We start from the raw sequence: 21,735 nt of genomic DNA on the forward strand, positions 1-21,735 counted from the left end.
AGTTTAAACACTTTTATCGTTAAAACCCTATTCACCCCCCCTCTAGGGTTGCCATACCGATCCAACATTGTCCACTTAGAGCTTCCCTCCTCACGACTTTTCACAATGGTATGATATTGTCCACTTAGAGCTTCCCTCCTCACGACTTTTCACAATGGTATGATATTGTCCACTTAGAGCTTCCCAAAAGGCCTCATACAAATGGAGAGTGTATTCTTAGATTATAAACTCATGACCATTCCCTAAATTAGGTGTGGACGTAATTTCATCATCCAACACCTCCTCCTCGACTCCTTTAGAGTGTTAGTCATTTTTAACTGCCTTCGTACTTACGAGATGTTCGACATTCGAGGATTTGCCAATCTATTGGCACGGCTAAGTTTAGGGCATGGCTTTGCTTTGGGCTTTCCAAAAGGTCTCATACCAATGGAGAGTGTATTCTTAGATTATAAACCCATAACCATTCCCTAAATTAGCGGATGCGGGACTTTCATCATCCAACACAACCCAAATTATAAAAGTTGGGTTAGATTAAATTCTATAATCAATTTGGGTTGGGTTGAATGATTGGAAAACCAACAAAATTCGAACAATTTTATTTTTGTTGGGTATTCTAACGATTCTAACACAAAAATAAAGTTATAATTTAACCCTACTTTTTAAGTTATGAAGATAAAAAATATTTAAATTTTGTCATTAATCATTGTGATGCATTGAAAGTTTTATGAAATTTTAGTTATTAATTTATCATGTTATTTAATAAAAAACAATTGGACCATCCAACTCAACCACAAAAGAGAAGATTGAGTTGGATTGGGGTATGAAGTGTATTTGGGTTGTCCGAGTCACCAGCCATGGTCTAAAAGACTTTCCAAACTCAAACCAACTCATCTCATGTTCACCCTGTAAAAAAATTGTTTACAATTTAATTATCATCAATAAAAAAAAAAAAAAAAAAAAAAAAAAAAAAAAAAAAAAAAAAAAAAAAAAACCCTTTGAAGAGATTTATGGCATTTGGAGTTTTGAAAGAATCTAAATAACCCTTAGAAGTACCGAACACACCAAATAAGTAGCACCTCGAGACTTTAGATCAAGTGATGCTTGTAGTATGTAAGGATGCATGAACCATTAGGATGCTCAGTTTTTATATAATTAACGAAACAAACCTTAATTGAACGAAACTAAAAGCATGAAATAGATATCCATATTCAGGTCAGTATATTGTGTCCAAGGATGATTAAGAGTTCACTTACTAACCTTAATCATAAACTTGACTTTTGTCATGGTCTAAAAAAGAGTCAAGAACTCGTTATGGTTCATGTATATTTTGTGAGGATTATTATAGTTAGGACCGTTAATTTCTTTTTATTAAACCTTTCTAATCGGTTGAAGAGAAGAACGAATCATTTTTTATAAAGGCTTGAAAACTTCTCCTTAACAAAAGTATTTTAAAAACTTGGAGAGGAAACTCAAAGGAAAGCTCAAAGGTGGTGAGTTTGGGCCGTTATAAATAGTATCAAAACCAAACATCGAGGGTGGACACGAGACAGTGTGCCAGCAAGAACGTTGTGTTCCGAAGGGGGTAGGCTTGTTGCAAATGCACTTAACGAGTTCCCGACCACTTCTCATGATCTTGTTCAGATGAGAGCAAAGGACCGTCGAGTATAACGAGAGGTCACAACCTCCCACGCAACGTTTAAAAATCACGTTGGAGGGTCAAAAGTAGTCAACTATCCAGTAATGTGAACAAACTTAATTTAAAAATATATTTTGGAATTTGGAGGCATATATACCCATGCATGAACGGAACTACTTTTTAAAAAGCAAAAGCTTACACATAGTTTAAAGAAACCATAAACATACAACAATGATACCCAAAAGCTTATTGTTAACACAAAACAACGACACGTCGACAATGCTAAGTGGCAGGAGAATGCTCACGTGGCAGCTCCATGTAAGCAAGGTTGAATCAATGGCAGAAGATAACCTTAAGCTCACGTGGCGCAGCGCACTCATGCATCAGCGACGGAGTGTCATGAGCGTAGGTGAAAGCGGAAGGACAAGCGTGCTTGAAAAACAGTGAAAACGACGACGGTTTGCAAGTATGTGGACTGTTGTAATGCCCTCTGCAGCAGAGCTGGTCTTTATTGAAGGCCTCACAGCCGCTCTTGCAGGCTATCACTTGCCCGTAGTGGTGCGGCGCGTGGAGTTGTAGCTCGCTTGGGCAGGTCTTGAGGAGGTTGGCTTGGCAGCCGACCACCGGGCAGACACCGTGGCCTTCGTGTGGGGTTATGGTTAGTGGGATGTTGAAGCCGTCGACTAGGCTGACGCCGTAGGAGGAGAAGTCCTTGTGGCCGTGGTGGAGGCTGAACTGGGCTAGGGTTGCTGGGGTTTTTCCGCCGGCGCCGTTGCATTCCAGCTTCCCGCCGCAGTCGCCGGTCAGGCAGGTTAAGTGGTGGTGGTCGCCGACGCAGCCGGTTCGAGCCCAGATACGGCCGGACCAGTGGTGGTAGGGGGCAGGGAAGGAGCGGTGGGAGAGGGACGGGAGGAAGAAGCCGCCGCGTTCCGGGACTAGGTGGCCGGCGTTGGGTTGGATGGCGGGCCAGATGGGGTACGGGCAGTTGTTGACGAGGGTCAGAGTGAGGCCTCTGCCCGGAAATGTGGCTTCGGAGAGAGAAACGACGGCGAAGAAAGCGAGAAGGAGAGGGAAAGAGGAAGAGGGCGACGCCATTGATGGGGTAATGAGATCTCTGAGAGATGATATGAAGGAAGGGAGAAGAGTTTGGTTAGGGTTTTATAGGGGGAAGAGAAAAGGTGTGTTGGGTGATGTGGAAAGACCATTTTGCCCTTCGAATCTGTGTGTATGACGTGGATGGATTTGATTGGATGTGTTTTGGTGGGCTCATAGGAGAAAATTGTATTTGACAATAGGTTCAAAATAAACGACCAACCTAACCTCGATGAGTAAAATACGAATGAAACCCTCAATTTTTCTTTTTCTTTATACAATATATATTTTTTATTTATTAATTTATAAAATAAATTTGGCACTTCCATTCAAAAACAATTCGCAACTTGCAATAATTTATATAATACTCTTGAATTATAAATTATTTAAAAAATATTCTCCTTCCTCTTCCTATGTTTTAAAAAAATTTGAAAATGTGACATTTTAAAGGCAGAATTAATATAAAATATAAATAAAGTTTATTTTATTTGGTTTTGAAAATTCTAATGGCTAAATAGTAGAAAAATATAAAATGGTATGATGAAATGGCAAAACAGAAGAAAAAAACAAGTAATAATGACAAAATAAAATAGTAATAATAAAATACCAAAATAAGAGTTTTAATGTTTTTTAGATTTAGTTTAATTATTATTAAGGTAAAAAATAATTTCACTTTATTTATTTAAATTTTATTTTAATAACTAAAATATTAGTTTATATAACATTTATTTATTTATTTCGAACAATTACTTAAGATTTAATTTCAAATAAACTGTTTAGGTTGTTTCACGTCATTCATTTAAATTTTTATTTTTAATATTAAAATATTAGTTTATATAACATTTATTTATTTATTTATTTATATATAGTTAAGATTTGCCACTCATAATACATAAAGAATAAATAATTATAAAATCAAAAATAATAAATAAATAAAACATATACACATATATCTATAAGTCCACGCACTGCTTAAATAAGTTATATATGTATGTGTATGTGTGTATGTGTGTATGTATGCAATAAAGTTCTAAGTTCAAACTCCTCGCATTACGTTAGCAGACCCGGATGTTAGATCGAAATATTGTGTTTTCTTTCTTTCTATGTGGGACGATGTTGGGGATCGAAGGGAATGTGTCGACAATAATAATACTACAACTCAATCTGGCTTTTCCCTCCATGAGATGAGCCGAGTGCATTGGATTGACGGATAAGAGAATAGATACATATTAATTTAGACTCCATTAGATACATACTAATGTAGACTCCATTAGATACATATTAATTTCTTTTCGAGAATAGATAGAAATAGGAGATTTATCCTTATTATGGATCACCTCTCGAGACATTCATTGAATCCTGAATGTTCATACGTACTCTTCTTTGAACTTAAAGGTCATATATCTAAGCTTAACTAGACTAGGTGTGTAACTAGGTAGTTCTTTGTTTAACCAACTAAGATGCGTATGTGAGATTAACATAATAGAATCATCGCCTATAGAGGCTAGTTGATGACCCTTTAGTAGCTCCTTCATAGTAACCTGATAACATCATGACTATGATGGGAGACGCCTCGTGTCGAAACGAACTACGATACATATGTGAGTCAATTCATAATAGACTGGTCGGTTAGTTGACGACTCTTTAGTAGTCCACTGTAATAACCTCATAACTCGAGGAGGCATAGAAATGAACATAATATACAGGGAACAACAATTGATACTATAGATGGTTAAACATGTTCACACCTAATACCTACTTGGTGTGCCATGTTATAATATTCAATTCATAGTTAGTTCATGGAAACCCTCGTCAGTGTTAAAATCATACCTAAGATTAATTCCAATAAAAGCAAATATGAAAATGAAACTAAATTGGTTGAGCCGAATGGTCAAATCCCACCTACTAGAGAGCAACGACAAACGTGTCTTCAACACAATTTCTTCAGGTGACGTGGGTGGCATTCTACAATGGTGACTGGGGTAGACCCGAAGACGCTGCTCATGATTCTGTCATGAACCACTAGGTACAACTTGATGAGCAGCGACACAGTGATGGAAATTTTTAAGATGTGAAATAGATTGAACAGCAAAATTTCAACTGTCAAATGAGATTGGCAACGATAGAACTCTTAGAAAGGCAATGAAAGATGAGAAGCCCCAAGGTGGTCAATAACTGAATTAAAATCGAAGGCGAATGTAGCTTTCTTGAATAAACGACATGCAAATTAAGTAACAGAGGAAAACAAAAGCAAAATTGGACTCAAACAAGCGATATCAAATGAATCAACATTCGACGAATGACAAATGGACAAAGCACAAGAGGAAAAGACTGGGAGTTATGAGACAGTCGACAATGACATTGAATTTATATCCGTGTCGTCAACGAGTGCTGGCGGTCACTGGTCGTCATTGTCGATAATCGTTCAATTATTTTTTTTTGGCACTATATTTTAATAATAAGTATTTAAATAAAACATTACAAAGATAAATTTGGAAGGTAGCAACTTTGAGATGGTAAGATAAGATACAATGGGCTCCCTTCCAATATATCAACGGTTCTTATTAACCCAAATCCCGTGCAGAAAGACCACAGTCGTTCGGCCCCTCGGAACAACATGGGAATCACGTTGATTAAAATCCAGTGCGGTACTCACACTGTTCATAAATAAACAGATCTCTAAATCACATACGTGGCAGCCTACGATTGGAGTCAATATGAAGTTCCCATGTATTTACCCGTGTGTGATTATTATTATTATTAATTTTTTAATTTTCCTTTACAGTCCACATTCCGTAAACTCCTCGTCCATATAAATAGCGTGAAGTCTCAACATGTTTAGACTCTCTCTGTTATTTTCCTTTTCCTCCGCCCTCCGCAATTGAGGAGCACGCAGGGCTCGCCGAATCGAACGATTGTAATCTCCCATGGCTGTTTCTCAAGCAAGTCTTCTCCTTCAGAAGCAGCTTAAGGGTAGATTTTTATTTACTTTGATTCGTTTCTTTTTTTTCTTTTCCGATTCTTTGAATCATCGAGTCGTAGGGTTTATTTCGATGCGTTCTTTTGAACTGTTGTCTGACTACTCTCTTTTGTGCCTTTCAGATCTCTGCAAGAACCCTGTCGATGGATTCTCCGCCGGTCTGGTGGATGAAAGCAATATATTTGAATGGAGCGTTACGATTATTGGTCCCCCTGATACGCTTTAGTATGTTCTTACACTGCTTCAATTTTCAATTCCTTGTTTTGTTTTAAATTTAGGGTTTATATTGGTTTTTATGGCCAGGTAATATAGTTGGTCTTGAATAAAATGTTTTAGGTGTTGATTTGCCTTATTTCTCTTGTTACATATGGGTTTTAGTCTAATTATTGTTCATTTGCGTTCTTTGTTATTCTTTTCAATTCATACGTTCTATCATTGTGGAAAGGAAACTCCCCTCAATTCCGATTGCGAATGTTTGGTTATATTTGTGTTTTGCCAGTCTTGATCATTTGAAGTTAGTTTGGCTGTTTTTGTATTGGTTAATATCTGAATGTGAATCTAATGAGAATTCTTGTTATAATAATCTAATTGCAGCGAGGGGGGTTTCTTTAACGCCATTATGAGTTTTCCATCAAATTATCCAAATAGTGCTCCGTCCGTCAAGTTTACTTCAGAGATTTGGCATCCTAATGGTCTGTTACTCTTGTTATTATATTATTTGGTATTCTCTTTCTTCTCATTGAAGAATTTGAGTTTGATTTCTTGAATTGTAGTCTATCCTGATGGGCGTGTTTGTATTTCAATCCTTCACCCCCCTGGTGATGATCCTAATGGCTATGAACTTGCTAGTGAGCGTTGGACCCCTGTTCATACGGTATCTATTATTTTATATCAAATTTTTAATATTTAAATATGTCTTTATTTTCATTCATCAATTTAACTCTTTCTTCCAAAAAAGAAACGAAGATAAAAAAAAAATGTTTATTTTTATTTTGTCATTATCATCCTGTTGGTAAAATGGGTTTAAAAGTTCAAATTTGAAGTTATGGATGTCTGTTATTCTCTATTTACTTTGTACTTTAGCAAGAGAGTGTAGAGCCACTTGTATAAAATGGATGATGACTGGTTAGGAAGGTTTATTAAACAATTTAATATTATTCTAGAGTTCCATCATTCGCAAGATTTGAATGCAAGAATATCCCCTAAGAAGCACAAATATGAGATAGGGTCATGACACAAATACGGTGACATGTCATCTTTTTTAAAAATCTAGGATACGGACATGACAATGACACGTTTATTAAACTAGGTCTAATTTTTATACAAGAAAGAAGTTCAAAGTCAATCAGTTTATGCATTTATATGCCTACAAAATAAGTTTGATATATTTCACTCTTTAAATTTTTCTAAGAAGTGTTAGATACATGTCTATCAAATATTGGACCTATGTTGACTTTGTACAATTAGTGTCTAATACATCCATTGTGTTAACAAGTGTCCAATAGCCAGACTAAAGTATCCATGCGTCTTAGAATTTCACCCTTGAATACTCGAGGCAGAAGCAATATTAGACTCTTGAATATGACCACCTTGTGTTGACCTAGAGACAAATTGGGCGAGGTAAATAAAGGGCTTATAGGCGATCAATTCAAGCCATAGTAACCACCTATGTAGGATTTAATATCCTATGAGTTGCCTTTATATTTAGACATAGAGACTTTTTTCCCTGCAATGTTCATTAATCTTCTTTTTTGAGCCTTCTCACAATTAGAGCAAATGATGTGGTGTAGGCACTTTGTTTTCCTTGGGGTTTCGTAAATATTAATGAAGACTCTGTTGTTATTGGTGTAGGTTGAAAGCATAGTTTTGAGTATTATATCAATGCTATCAAGCCCCAATGATGAATCACCTGCGAATGTCGAAGCTGCTGTAAGTGATTGTGTTCCAGTTTGTTTACCAACTTTTGTCCTATCTATGCTTCATATATGGCTACATGCATTTGTTTTTGTTTTGAGTATTTTACATGGGATTGCATTATGTCTTTACATTAGCTGAATTAAAGAAATCACCTGCAGGATTGAAATATGCATTATACTCTTCTTTTGTGTACATGGATATCACATCAAAGTTAATGTTTTCCCTTAAACCTATAGAAATGTTAATATACATGGATATCAGTGCTAAAACAGTTGATGTCGTTATTTGTATAGGGGCCCTCTACCTATAGAAATGTTAAATATGGTTTGAGTATTTAAAAATACATAAGTGACCCCATTGTTGAGGTCGGAAAATGCAATCACATGCAACATGGTTCATAGTATGTCCTATTTTTTGTGACTGTTTTCTTGAGTTCTACTTTCTTTTTCGGGTAGGGTTGGATGTATAGTATTTCTCTACACACGGTTCATGCACACACTTGTGAACCCAGGAGGTGGACTCGTATACGTACCCCTTAAACCTGACTAGGGGCTAGTGCATGCTCATGCTGGTGGAAGCTAATGAAAAGAAAAGAGCGCATCATATCATGATGTACATGTCCATACAAAACATACTAGGAAAGTAACTTTTGCTCGTGACATATACAACATGCACGAGGTCTTGCATTTTAAATAATGGTACATGGTTATGACGCACATCATTCACTCATACTTTTCATGACATATTTTTCATATGAGACAAACATACGTGTGCATGTTCTATCATTCGTACTTATCGTACCTAGCTCATCAAGTGTCTCATAGAGCATAACATGAATGTAGTTTCATAGCATACATGGATTAACATACTGGAAGTATATGCATCATAGATAATTTATAAGAATATTATAATACAAGAATTAACACGTAGATAAGTCGCATAGCACGTTCTATAATCATATGTAAGTAGAGGTTTGGTTTTGAAGTTAACTTTGAACTTTCTTCCTCTCAATTTTTTCTTGTTATTTTCACTAGAGATAAAAAAGGATGATATGGAGATGAGAAACAAGGAGAGGGATGATTTGGGATGATGGAAATGTTTGGTTTAGGAGATCCTTTATAGGGGAAGGAGAAGTGGAAGAAGTGGAAGAAATGGGGAGAAGAGGTTGAGAGATTTGAGGGAGTTGGGTTGATATTTTTAATGGAAAGGTAGAAGACTATTTTTCTTTATTCCTATTAAAATATATATAACCAAAAGAAATTTTTGTTTTCGATGGTACCTTAATACTTGGAATACTTAGGGTACTTCTCCTTCATTTCATCCTCTTTGTTCCTATGCAGCTTTTTCCATTGGATGGGTTTGCTATAGTACCTTGACAAATGCTATCTCTTTGGTATGTAGGATCTTTATCTCTTTGGCTTAAATATATACGGTCTCATAATCTTCGACATGGGTTGGGCTAGTCATAATTAAGGAATGTAGTCTAGTCCACCCTTTTAAAGTAGAAATTTCTTGTAGTTGGTCTAGCCCCGTATGGAGACATTAAATTTTACGTTCCCTTGATTTTGTGGGATCATGTAGCATTGTTCGAATGTTTTGGGTTTGACTTAGTCAACTCACATGGGTATAACTTGCATTTGGAGTGAAGTTTGTGAGAAGAGCTTTCAAAAGTTTAAGAATTCATTGATCCAACCCTAATCGTAAGATGTTCATAAGTATATGGAAAGGTTAGTAAATTGTAATATCCTTAGAAAATGATTAGTATGAGTACTAAAATGACATGAGGAGGTTAGTGTTCTACCCTTTGTTATGAAGGTAATATGAGAAGTTTAGTGTTCTTAGTCTTCAGTAAGCGTTGGGCACCTAGTTGGATTTTAACATTGCTTGTCACAAACAAGTAGTCTCAACGTTTGACTCGACTTTTGACTCGACTTTTGACTCAAAGTTCAAAAGACATGTTATGTTACGTGCTTGTGTAATAGTTTTCAAGCTACCATTGGCATGACCCTGTTTGAGGCTCTATATGGGTAACAATGTAGGTCTCTGATATGCTGGTATATGAAGTAGGCGAATGTGAATGGTTAGAGGCTAGAGTTGGTCCACGCCACCAAAGAGATCGTACAAAAGATCAGAACGAGAATGCGTATGACCCAAAGTAGATAGAAAAGTTACGTCGATATGAAGCGTAGAACTTGGAGTTTGAGATAGGCGATAAGGTATTCCTGAAGGTGGCACCGTTAAAGGGAATTTTGAGATTTGGATGTAAGAGCAAGTTGAACTAACGCTACATTAGACCTTTTGAGGTGTTCGATTACTATTGGGGACAAAAGTTTTTTTTAGATGGAACAAAAAAAAAAAAAAAAAAAAATAGTAATCTCCCATTTTCCCCTTAAAAATCTCAACCCTTTTACTCAACTCCCTCAACCTCTCAACCTCTTTTTTCCATTTTCTCTTTTCCTTCCCTTATAAATAATTTCTCAAACCCACTATTTTTATTATCTCAACTCATTGCTTTTATTATTTCACCATCTCCATATCATCATTCTTTTATCTCTAGCCAAAATTAATTTGGAAAATAAAAAGATGAACGAAAGGAGAAGAAAGAAAGAAGAGAGTGAAAGTATATGTTCGAAATTAGCTTTAGAACCAGGTCTCGACAAGCAGGATTGAATGATCATCAACTCAGGAATTTAGTGATTATGGTTTAGGCCTACAAGTTATTGAACTTCCTGTTGGAGCACATTCAAGCTTAGTTGGATAATTGTATGATATATGATTATTACTTACTATGTGGTTTATACAGCTTAACTCTTGTATTATGGTATTTCCATGAATTTTCTATGATCCATGCACTTTTGAGTCTATTGATCTGTTTATGCTATGAAACTATGTTGACATTGTACCATATGAGACACTTGATGAGCCATGTATGCTGTACATACAAAGGTTATGTCTTGAAAAGTATGCAAGTATGAATCATAAAAATGTTCCATGATTTAAAATGTGGGATCTCATGCATGTTGTATGTTACAAGCATGAGTACTTCTCCAACATGTTTTGTATGGATGCGTGCACCATAATATGATAATCGCTCCTTTCTATTGGTTTTCGGTAGCATGAGTGTGTATTAGTCTATATAGTCAACTTAGGGGTACGTATACGAGCTGTCTGGTGGGTTCTTGCGCGCATGTGTGAACCACGTGTAGAGAAATATTATGCATCAAACCTTATATGAAAAAGAAAGTAGATCCTAAGGAATAGTCATGAAAAGTAGGTCCCAACATGAATCATGATGCATTTGTTTGCATTTTCCGACTAGGTCACTTGGTGACTATTTTAAATACTCAAACCACGTTTAACATTTTACTGCTAAAAAACAAGGGTCTCATATGCGGACGACGGTATCATATGAGAAAGTTATGGAACCCATACCAGATAGTTAGTTTTTACGCATTTAAGTTGTAGACTCCATGTTGAAGAAGGATTTTAGCATTTTATCTCAAAGCTTTGATAGGTGTTATTTCTTATATTAAAAACCATGCTATTATTATTTTCCATGGATTATTTTTGAAATGAATTTATGCGTATAAGTTTTAAACTATTTTTAAATGATTTTCTACCCATAGTCAGGAGGGATTCTTCGTATCATGGATAAACCCTTGCTTTTCAGAGTTTTTTTTCCCTTTTATTTTCTAGTTTCCTCTCCCATGTTTTTAAGTGTTTCCTCACTACTCCTCACTTCCTCGTCACCCCTTCATTTTCCTCGCTTTGGAAGGTTAGATCTGTAAGAAGATAAAGTTCTTTGCCCAATAGGTCTTGTAGGGGGAAATTCATTCTTCAGGCCATGTGCAGAGAAACTCTTCCGTTTATTGGAGAGCCCTAGTGGTGCTGTCTTTGAGTTGCATCAAAGGACCTTGACTATATCCTTGAGAGTACTGTTTTGATCGGTTGATAGTGTCTTTTGGAGTTTCTATGGTTGTGGAGCATGAATTGCAGGGATATGAGGGAGAGATTTTGTTGGATCCTCTTTTTAGAGAGAAAGAGAAAGTGAGAGAACTAGGGGGGAGTTTTTTTTTTTTTTTTTTTTTTTTNGTGTGTGTGTGTTAATAGTGTATATATAAGAAGTTGTATTGAATCATAGATCTTATTGGGTCATCTAATTTGATTCAAGGAATTGTTTACATGTGTGTTGGTGCAGAAGGAATGGAGGGAGAGGAGGGAAGATTTCAAGAAAAAGGTAAGCCGCTGCGTGAGGAAGTCACAAGAAATGTTATGAGGAGGAGGCAGCAGCAGCAGGAACAGCCGGCAAGTTCTTTGGCTTTGTCTCTTCCGCTTTTTGTGGCAGTGAGTGTTTAAATTTTACATTTGCCCTAAGTAAGGGGGACTTCACCTGTTTCACTTGGTGCCAGTGGGTCTTGTAGAACGAACGTCGTCGATGGAGCTGTCGCCCTCATCATATTTTTACTCTCTTTGTTTTTCTTTCTTTCTTTCTTTCTTTAGTTATAATTTTTATTTTGCTCTCTTCTTCTCCTCTCTGCATTTTTAAAAGTAAGCATTAGAATGATTTGTATAACAAAAGCATCTTGTTTAATGCTTTTTGCTTTGTTAAAAGAAGGGGGAAAAAAAAGAAAAAAAAAAGAGAACCTTGTCTGCCAAATGACTGATTCAGCTCCGACATACACACTTCTAAGCCTAAGTCTTGTGGTTGATCAGATAAAAGTCTTCTGGTTATGGTTGTAGATTTCCAAATGTAATAATGATGAAAAAAAAGTCTTGGATTTTGGATTTGAACCCTCCAAGGGATTGTTCCTCTTTGGGTTTCTAATAGTTATATACGTAGCCTAGCATATGTATTAGCAGCCTGTCTGCTTACAGGATGGTTCCCGCCCGAGTACGAACCAGTGTGTTTCATAATATTGGTTAGATAAGGACTTGTGTTCGTGTTCGTGTTCTTTTCAATTCTAAGTTAATTGAACTATGTTGTGGTTGCCTTTGATTCATTGGTTGCCTTTGATTCATGGTTTTAAAATGGTGGGTTTGGGATAGTTTTGCTCAACCTTGGATAAATCTAATAATTTAACCACGACTAAATTTAATAATTTAAGGGAGCACGTGCGCCGGATCCCCACATAGATCTACTTTTATATATCTCATATTATTAAATATATCCTTACATTATCAATATCTCTCACCCATATCATTCATGGCTTTCACGATAGAAGCAATCATCCGACTAGGAGATTCCAATTTGTCTTTACCTGGAAACATGGTAATATGATTGATGAGACATAATTTCATGACTTTGTTTATGCTCGCATGTCGAAGGTTGGAGTTTGCACCTATTATTCAATACGGTATCCATAAATAATATGACTTGACTATGGGAGGGTCAATGCTTTGATGGATGGATGTTCGGGATGTCTTGATGTTATGAACGACAAGTAAGCTTGTTCTTGATGGCATGACTGAGTAAGCTATGATGGCTGATGACATCCCATGACTTGGTATGACATTAAGACGTGAAGACCATGTTAATTGGGAACCAAGGTGATGTTGGATGGGATGTTGCATTGAGACCTTCGCTCCAAGTAGAGTAAGGTCGAGCTGAATGACTTGGCCTGGTGTAGAGGCAAGTTGGTTGTGTCGCATATGATTGAACATACACGCTATGTATAATACTTCTCTATACAACCCATACATGTGTACATGGATCCATTAAACGAGCTCATTAACAATATATTTAATAGCTCCTACTCACCACTTAAAGATTGTATTTGACTAAAAAATTTGTGAGAAATATTTTTCCATTTCGGGACAATTAGATTCTTTTTTTTTTTTTTTTTTTTTTTTTTTTTTTTTTTTTTTTTTTTTGTGACCATGAAAGTTGAATCAAGGTAGCTAAGAGATTTAGTATTTACAAACACATTTTCAAGAAAAAGATTTCTTACACAAAATATTTCAATGGTTAAAAGAAAGAAAAAAATTAGTATCTTTTGATATAACAGCCAAAGTCTACCGCTAACAGATATTGTTTACTTTGTATGTATCGTCGTCAGGCTCACAGTTTTAAAACGTGTCTATTAGTCTGTAATCTTTTGCACGGTTATGTTATATCAAGACATTCGTTTGAGCAAACATTCTACATTTACCCAAATATTCAAATTTCTCGAGCGAGATATCTATAAATTATAACAAAACAATACTTACCTACTAACTAGTTCTCAAAACGACAGATTCTCAAGATTAGTATATTATTAAATCATATAGTTTGTTTTAAATTAACCCTTTACACCCTTTTGTACAACATGAATCTTAGACATGATTTCATTGAAATCAACATGGCTTGAAGGATTCTCCCATTGAATCAACTCTCTAATTCCCTTCCCAATTTCTTCAACCTCCTTCATCAAACAGTTCAAACAAAAAGCCAAAGCACCTAAGCTCAGAATTGCTTCACTTTCACCTCTCTGCTCAACAATCTCCACTGAATGCTCCAGAAATGAACTAACCATCTTGTCCTTCGCCACTTTCTCCATTTCCATTACCCTTTGAGCTTCTCCCATCTCAACGATCTCAACGTCCTCTAACCCATCCTTCTTCTTCTTCTCTGCTTCCTTCTCAAGCTTCTTCAATGACTCCAATGAACTCACATCCACACAACATCTCACCAACCCACCAACCCTCTCCTTATAATCCTCGACGTCCTCCGCTAAATTCTCGCCGATTTTCCCCCACGACGACGAATGATTCTGTCGGATTTCGAGCATCGAACGATGAACAAAAGAAAACAAATCAACCGTTTTCGACAAAGATCCGAACAACTTTCCATATAAACCACTCTGAAATGGCAAAAACCAAAAGTTTGGTTCCATCCCAGCTTCATCAATCAGCTGCTTCAGCTCACCGACATGAACTCCCAAATCTTTGGAGCTTTCCTCCAATTCTTCCCCTTGAAAACTCAATGAATCAATGCATTTTTGAAGAGCTTGTAATGTGGAAGTGAGCTGAATTTTAGCTAATCTAGAAGCTCTGGTCGGGTGTAAAATGATATCAACAATGATTGAAGATGATACTCCAATGATTGTCTCCACGATTCTAGCAAAGGCGAGATCTTTAGGAGAGCCGTAATTTGTTCTTCCTAAAATGATGACAGCTCCAATAATCGCGGAGACTCCACCAGCTGGGCCATAGATTTTGCTTCTTTGAAGAAAGCTAGTGAAAACAAAGCATGGAACAAGGCAAAGAAGCCTCCCCAATAAAAGCTTCTCAAAAACAACGAAGCTCAAAAGGCCATAAACAGAGCCCACCACGGTTCCTTGCAGCTTCACATTAGCTACCTTGAAAGTAGCCTCTCGAGTACAAGAAATGCTGACAGCCACTCCCAAACTTGCCCAAAATCCATTCTTTTTGCTATACATCAATCCCAAAAACACCGCCATTCCCAACGAAACAGCCGATTTTAGCGCTCCCATTAGTCTCGGGCAGCTCAAAATCGGCCGTTTCTGTTCTTGTTCTTGTTTTTGTTCTCGAGATTTCTTCGGTTTTGGAGGGTCTTTTTGGGATTTTTCGAGGAGAAGTTTCATGCAGAATACGAAGAACAGGGAGGGAAGATTGTTGATTTGAATGGATTGGACATTGTTGATTGGATACTCATCTGGGTTTGAATTGGGGAAGGTATGCACTGAATCGAGGTGTGGAAAGGCATTGGCTTGGTTTAAAGCTTGGATTATGTGCTTTTCCAAGGCGTTTACGCCATTCTTGAGGGGTTCATTGTGAATTGGATATGAAGGAATGGTTGATAAAGCTAATTCCATTCCCCTTATGGGCCTTTCCAAATCTTCTAACCTTTGGCTACTGCTTAGCCATCCCAATTGCCATATTTTCAGTGGTATCCACTCCCATTTCATGCTTTCCTATTCGTCGGAATTACAAATTTTAGTCTCTCGATTTTCAAATTTTTATCAAATAAGTTCTTAAACGCTAAAAAATTCCTAAACTTTCGATGATATTGTATGTCAGGTCGATCATTAAACTATACAACGTGTACGATGAATCAATAAAGTTTTAGTTTTTATCTTTGCTCGACACAAAATTCAATTTTTTTTTTCATAAATTTGTTTAATTTAAAAAGTGGTTGAATTTTCCAAGTACAAAATTTTCGAGGTATTTTTTAAGAAATTACAATTTAGTCCCTTGACTTTAGATTTTTATGAGAATAAGTCCTTAAAACTCTTAATAATTTCTAATAAGTTCCTAAACTTTCGGTGTTGTATGTCTGATATATCATTAGATTCCTATACAGTTTTGATTTTTGTATATCACACGTCGTTGAACATTTTCGATTTTTTTTGTTTAATAAATCGTAAGTCTTTGACCCTTTAATCTTCTACTGGACACAAAAATTTAATTTTTTATGTCATAATTTGTTTAATTTAAAAAACGTTGAATTTTCTAGGTACAAAATTGAAACTCGAAAAATATAATTTAATAATTGTTGTAATTATTATTCTAATTATATTTTTTTATTTGCAAAAAATCAGAATAATAATGCTTACTTGGTATTGTTTTATGGGCCGCAGGAGTTTGGTTGCTGACGTGGACAATAGTGAGGCTTTAGAAATGGACCCCACTGCCGCTGTGTCACTGTCAGCAAGAAGTGCTTTCACCAATAGCCTTAACCGCTCTGCCACGTTGTCCACCATTGCTTCGATCTTCTTTTTCACCTTCACATTTATATTATTATTATTATTATTATTATTATTATTATTTTAACTTATTATAAAATTTTCAAACAAAATCATTATTTTATAACGTGTTGCAAAATGACATCACACATATAAGCCCAGCTTTCATTTTCATTGATAAGTTGATCTGTCGTGTGTGTATAATTATAGCCCGTACGTCTTGTACCAAATTTTTTTAAAAAATAATCAAAATTATTAAAGAAAATAGAACGAGTACGAAGATTTGAACCTTCGATCTCGAGAAAAACGACATCGTACATGGAAACTAGCTTTGATTTTCATTGATAAGTTATCTCGTTTCTGTAAAATTATAGCTTATACTAAAAAAAAAATTCATAAAAATAATTTTTTTTTTAAAAAATTAAGAATAGGTATGTAAATCTTAATTTTTAATCTCGAGAAATACAACATTATACATGAAAACTAGCTTTGATTTTTGTGGATAAGTTATCTATCTTATATATAATTACATGTCGAAATTTTTTTATAAAAATTATTTTTATTAGTACAATAAAATTAAAATCTAGAAATAAAAAAATATATGTTAAGAGTTAAGAACTTACCAGAAGAGAAGCAAGGCGGGGAACGGGAAGGAGGGTGGCGACGACAGTGGCGAAGACGCCCATGGCGGTCGAAGCGGCGACTTGAACAGGGTGCATGAGCGGCTGAGTATGAGCGCCGCCGATGAAACCCACGACATAAATAATCACAATCTGACCCAACGCAATCCGTTTAGCCAACACATGGGTGGAGCTCGGTAGCACCACCACAACCGACGCCAGCGCCACCGTCAAAGCAATCGTTTCGTACGAGAATTTCGTCGGTCCGATGAACCAAAACACTGCCATGGCCGGACACACTGTCTGCACCGTCGCGTACACCGCCAACCAGCAGCCACGGATGGCATCGCCCAGCGTGGCGTTCGTCACTATCAGGATGGCGGTCACGTAAGAGAATGCCGGAAACGTCACAACCCGGCATAGAGAAGCCGGGCCGTACATGGTGGCTCCAGCAATTATAGCGCAAGCCACCGCCGTGCGACAACCGGCGGCAAGGCACGTCAGCCACAACGAGGCCATTATAAAGACAGTGGCAGTGATGTAATTTTGGAGTTTAAGGTTTGAGGCCGAATATGGAAAGGGTTTAGATGGGTTTAAGTAATGAATGGGAAAGGCTGTAGGTTACGTTATTGGAACCCATGTGGCCCTACGTTTTATTATTTATTTATTTATTTATTTATTGTTTAAAAAATTTCACAATTGTGGTGGCTCTCAATTTTGCTGCCCATTAATTTAACACAATTTTTCCTCTCTTTCTTACGTACTACCTTTTCGTCCTTGATCCAAGTCTTTATATAATTTAGAATTATCGAACTCAAACATAAAATTTGGGTCGGTTTCCGAGTTAATTTTTTTTTTTTGGTAAGGTCGGTAGCAGTCTAAGTCTACCGCCCATTACGTATTGTTGTCAACCTACAGTTTTAAAATGCGTCGACTAGAAGAGATTTCTTATAAACAATGGTTTGTTTCTCTCTCTAACTGATGTGAGATCTCACAATTTATCTTCTTCGGGCCAGTGTCCTCGTTGACACTCGTTTCCCTCTCCAATCGATGTGGGATTTCACAAGGTCAATTCGACCAACCTGAAATCAGTGTTACAACCCAATTTAACCCTACCTTACTTTTAAGATTATTATCAAGATTAATGATATTTTACGTTTGTAATCGATGTTAGTAATGCGTTATGACTTATAAATGTCCAGAACCCAATGAATAATGTGAGTCTTCGTTCAACTATTTTACGGGACTTTCAGGTAAGATGAAAAGCAGCAAGCCCATAGCATAGGAAGTTGTGGCTCGATCTATCTTTTTGTCTAAAATGAATGCCCAGCGGGTAATCTCCTTTTTATTTATTATTAATGGTATAGATGGACGAAAACTCGAAAACTAGGGTTCTAAAAAGTATATTTGAAATTTTTTGAGATTTTAGTTATTAATGTAACATGTATCGTGGAAAAATATAATTTTTTAAATAATGATAAAAAAAAGAACAACCTGACAACTCAACCTAATCCAACTCGAAAATAGAAGGTTGGGTTGGATTGGACTATGAAATCTATTCGTGTTGCTCGAGTCACCAACCTAGCAAACTTGAAATTTCAGATTGGCTCAAAAGATTTCTTTAACTCAATTCATGCTCACCCCGGCTTAACGAAGAAATTATATTATATATTTTTATGCATAATGCTTTTACCTAACTAATATATGGAAAATAATAAATTATTATATGGTTTGATTTTGATAACGACACTCCAAACTTTAGATTATGTATGATTAAAAATGATATATAGTTAGAGGATGGATGAGGTTGTCCTTTGGGTAAATGAGTGGTTACATACTTTCTCATGATTTTATTTTCTTAATGGTAAAAATAATATGTTTTTGTTTTTTATATTTTATTTTTTTTAATTCTAAAAATTATATATTTATTTTTTATTTTCTAAACGAGACATATATTACAAACATGGTTAGGCCTATATTAAAAGTAACTTTTTTTAAAAAAAATAAAATCAGTTTTTTTTTTTAAATATTTCCAAAATTCACCCATTAATTACTCGACCAGAATGTTTTAGAAAATGGATTTGTGATTAAATGCACTTGAAAAAAAATAATAATTTGACATTTAGCGAATAGTTGGGAAAAGCCTTCTATTTTTATCAAATGACTCGACCTCCCGGACTCTTCTACCATGTGGGCTCCCTATCAAATGACTCGAGTAGTTGTGACATTTTCGCTCGACGGTTTGCACTGGTAATGTCATCCTCTTTACGGGATGCATGAGAAAGTTGCCTTTGGTTGAAGTTCCTCTTTATTGACTGTATGGACAAGTTGCCACTCGTTTAAATCTCTATCTATTGGATGTATGGGTAAGTTGCCCGTCGTTCAAATCTTTCACTACGGGTTGTTTGGATGAGCTGCCCTACGTTAAAATCCGTTATTATTGGAAAAAACATCATTATTATAAATAATGATTGAATTATATATTTGGAAAAAAACTGAAAATTGACATAAATGTTTAGAGGCTAATAAATAATATATTTAGGCTTGTGCTATCTATAAACTTTTCCTCCTACAAATTCTCTCTGGATCCACACTAGTTAGTAGACATGTTTTAAAATCGTGAGACAAACTACGATATGAGCTAAAGTAGACAATATTTGCTACCAGTGGGCTTGGACTATTACAAATGGTATCAGAATCAATCACCGGGCGGTACGAGACACTGGTCGGAGTAGAAGGCTAGACCTTCTCCAAAATAGACGCGTTTTAAAACTATGAGGATGATAATGATATGCAATGAGAAAAAACAGGCAAATATTAGAATTTTGTCTTATAATAAAATATCAAATATAATATATATGGTAAACTATAATTTATTACTAAATATTCTTAACACCCCACCGCAAGCTAAGCGTCGGATTTAAACGAACGTGAAGCTTGAATCTGAAAAATTCAAAGAGGTTGAGAAACACTTTTCATGAAGATGCTAACAACCCGGTTCTTGGCCATCAAAAATTTGTAGAGGGATCGCCACTCAGCGGCGATGTTGTCTTGGCTTCGGCGAGAATATGTCTAACCCATGAAGAGGGATTGTCGCTTAGCGACGATGCTTCCTTGGCTCTGGTGAGAATATTTCTAACCCCAAGAAGTAGAAGGGGAAACCTAGAGCAAGGGACAAAAACAATGTTGAAGCCGGAAGAGTCGCCACATTAGGCGAATGAGCCAATTTTGGCGAGAAGGGCAGTCGGAAGAGTCGCCTCATCGGGCGAAGAAGCCAATTTTGGCAGGAAGGGCAGCGGCAACTTGGTTGGCGAATAGGCCAGTGCGGCACCCAGATTCCGCAGGTTGATAGGTTTAGGTTAGGGTTTATGTGAAGGATGAAGGTTGATTGGGAAGAAAATGAGAGAGGCTATATTGGCCAAGGGGAAAACCGAATGGGTTGGAAAAGGTGAGGTTGTATGTACAGAGTATGACGAAATGTGATTTGGAGGTCAATAGGGTGGAGCCGAAGAGTAATCAATCGGCTCCGACTACGGCAGCCATGAAGACTGCCCCTGCGGCGTCAAAACCAGCAGAGGTGGTGGAGAAGAAGATTAGAGGATTCAAAAGCCATTGAAAAGAAAGGATCGGGGTTGTTAAACCGAGAGGGCTCTGATACCATGTGAATGTTTGATTAATCCACCACACCACCTAAATGGTGTGAAAGTTATCTTATTTATAATCAAATGAATTACAAGGATATGGAAATAGTAATAAATGAAAATAACAATAAATGAAAAGATACCTATAATAATAAGGCAAATATTAGAATTTTGTCTTATAATAAAATATCAAATATAATATATATGGTAAACTATAATTTATTACTAAATATCCTTAACAGGCGGACTTAGGTCGTTACACTTCTTATTTCAACCCACAATTTTCTAATGAAATTTATATATTTATATACATTTTTTCTTACCAATTTCTCACAACATTCTAATCTTACCCAATAAAATATTGCATTGGAGATGAGTACAAGTAAAGTATAAAGAATTTGACGTATAAATCCTAACAATCTTAACATATCTTAAAGTTACATAATTATCATGATTCTACCTATAGATAAGCTCCCATTGCATAATCCTATTCAAAATAAAATTAGTGTTATGAAAAAAACATTTTTGTAACGCACCATGTTCAGGATTTGAAGTTTGGATTCGGCACTTATATGCCCCGACATTTTCTTGCATCACTTGTGACATGATCATGTTACTTACTTTTCACTTCAAAAAATGAAGACTATTCCCACGTACTAATACGAGTTCTTTCAACATGTTTTGTCCTCACTCACATGCATTCTAGAAAAATCCTGGAGAGATCACCGAATATTGAATTAAATTTGGAGTTTTTATGATTTAGCCACCGAAAAGAATGATGCAACTTGTTGGTATAGATAATAATTTTTAATTTTTTTTTAAAAAAGTTTTTCTTAGTCATTCTATCTTTAGGATCGGTGACCTTGGTTTATTCATATACCATTCCTTTACTCGGGTGTCACATTATAGCCCTGAGTAACTTTTAAGGTTATTAGGTCTAAAAGAGAGCTCACGTGCGTTCTACACTTTAGGTTCTATTCCCATGAATCATATGTGTTACTCGAAATCTTATTTGGTGCATCGATTTAATTTCTTATTGTCCTTTTCTTATAACCTTTGTAGTTGGTTTTATTCGTATCTTGATCTCAAATCGTAATGCCATCTTTTTGTTCGTGCAAGTCAATATATTTGCAATGTATGACATCAGACAAACCCACATGATCGT

General features: G+C 36.1%; 3 protein-coding genes across 3 annotated transcripts; 1 reads left to right on the forward strand and 2 right to left on the reverse strand.

Moving 5' to 3' along the window:
- Positions 1-1,738: 1,738 nt before the first annotated feature.
- On the reverse strand, positions 1,739-2,772 carry LOC111469503 (osmotin-like protein). Its single transcript, XM_023114798.1, has one exon. The coding sequence runs from the start codon at positions 2,729-2,731 to the stop codon at positions 1,970-1,972; it is 762 nt and encodes a 253-aa protein (XP_022970566.1). The 5' UTR covers positions 2,732-2,772; the 3' UTR covers positions 1,739-1,969.
- Positions 2,773-5,554: 2,782 nt separating this feature from the next.
- Positions 5,555-12,412, forward strand: LOC111469510 (ubiquitin-conjugating enzyme E2 13). Its single transcript, XM_023114806.1, has 6 exons — positions 5,555-5,701; positions 5,831-5,933; positions 6,303-6,400; positions 6,482-6,582; positions 7,560-7,637; positions 11,824-12,412. The coding sequence occupies exons 1-6, from the start codon at positions 5,656-5,658 to the stop codon at positions 11,899-11,901; spliced, it is 504 nt and encodes a 167-aa protein (XP_022970574.1). The 5' UTR covers positions 5,555-5,655; the 3' UTR covers positions 11,902-12,412.
- A 1,445-nt stretch (positions 12,413-13,857) lies between these two features.
- Positions 13,858-17,502, reverse strand: LOC111469471. Its single transcript, XM_023114748.1, has 3 exons — positions 16,933-17,502; positions 16,181-16,348; positions 13,858-15,538 (listed from the first exon to the last, which is right to left on the reverse strand). The coding sequence occupies exons 1-3, from the start codon at positions 17,446-17,448 to the stop codon at positions 13,904-13,906; spliced, it is 2,319 nt and encodes a 772-aa protein (XP_022970516.1). The 5' UTR covers positions 17,449-17,502; the 3' UTR covers positions 13,858-13,903.
- Positions 17,503-21,735: the final 4,233 nt, after the last annotated feature.

Source organism: Cucurbita maxima, unplaced genomic scaffold, assembly GCF_002738345.1.
Source record: "Cucurbita maxima cultivar Rimu unplaced genomic scaffold, Cmax_1.0 Cma_Scf00040, whole genome shotgun sequence".
NCBI classification, from domain to species: domain Eukaryota; kingdom Viridiplantae; phylum Streptophyta; class Magnoliopsida; order Cucurbitales; family Cucurbitaceae; genus Cucurbita; species Cucurbita maxima.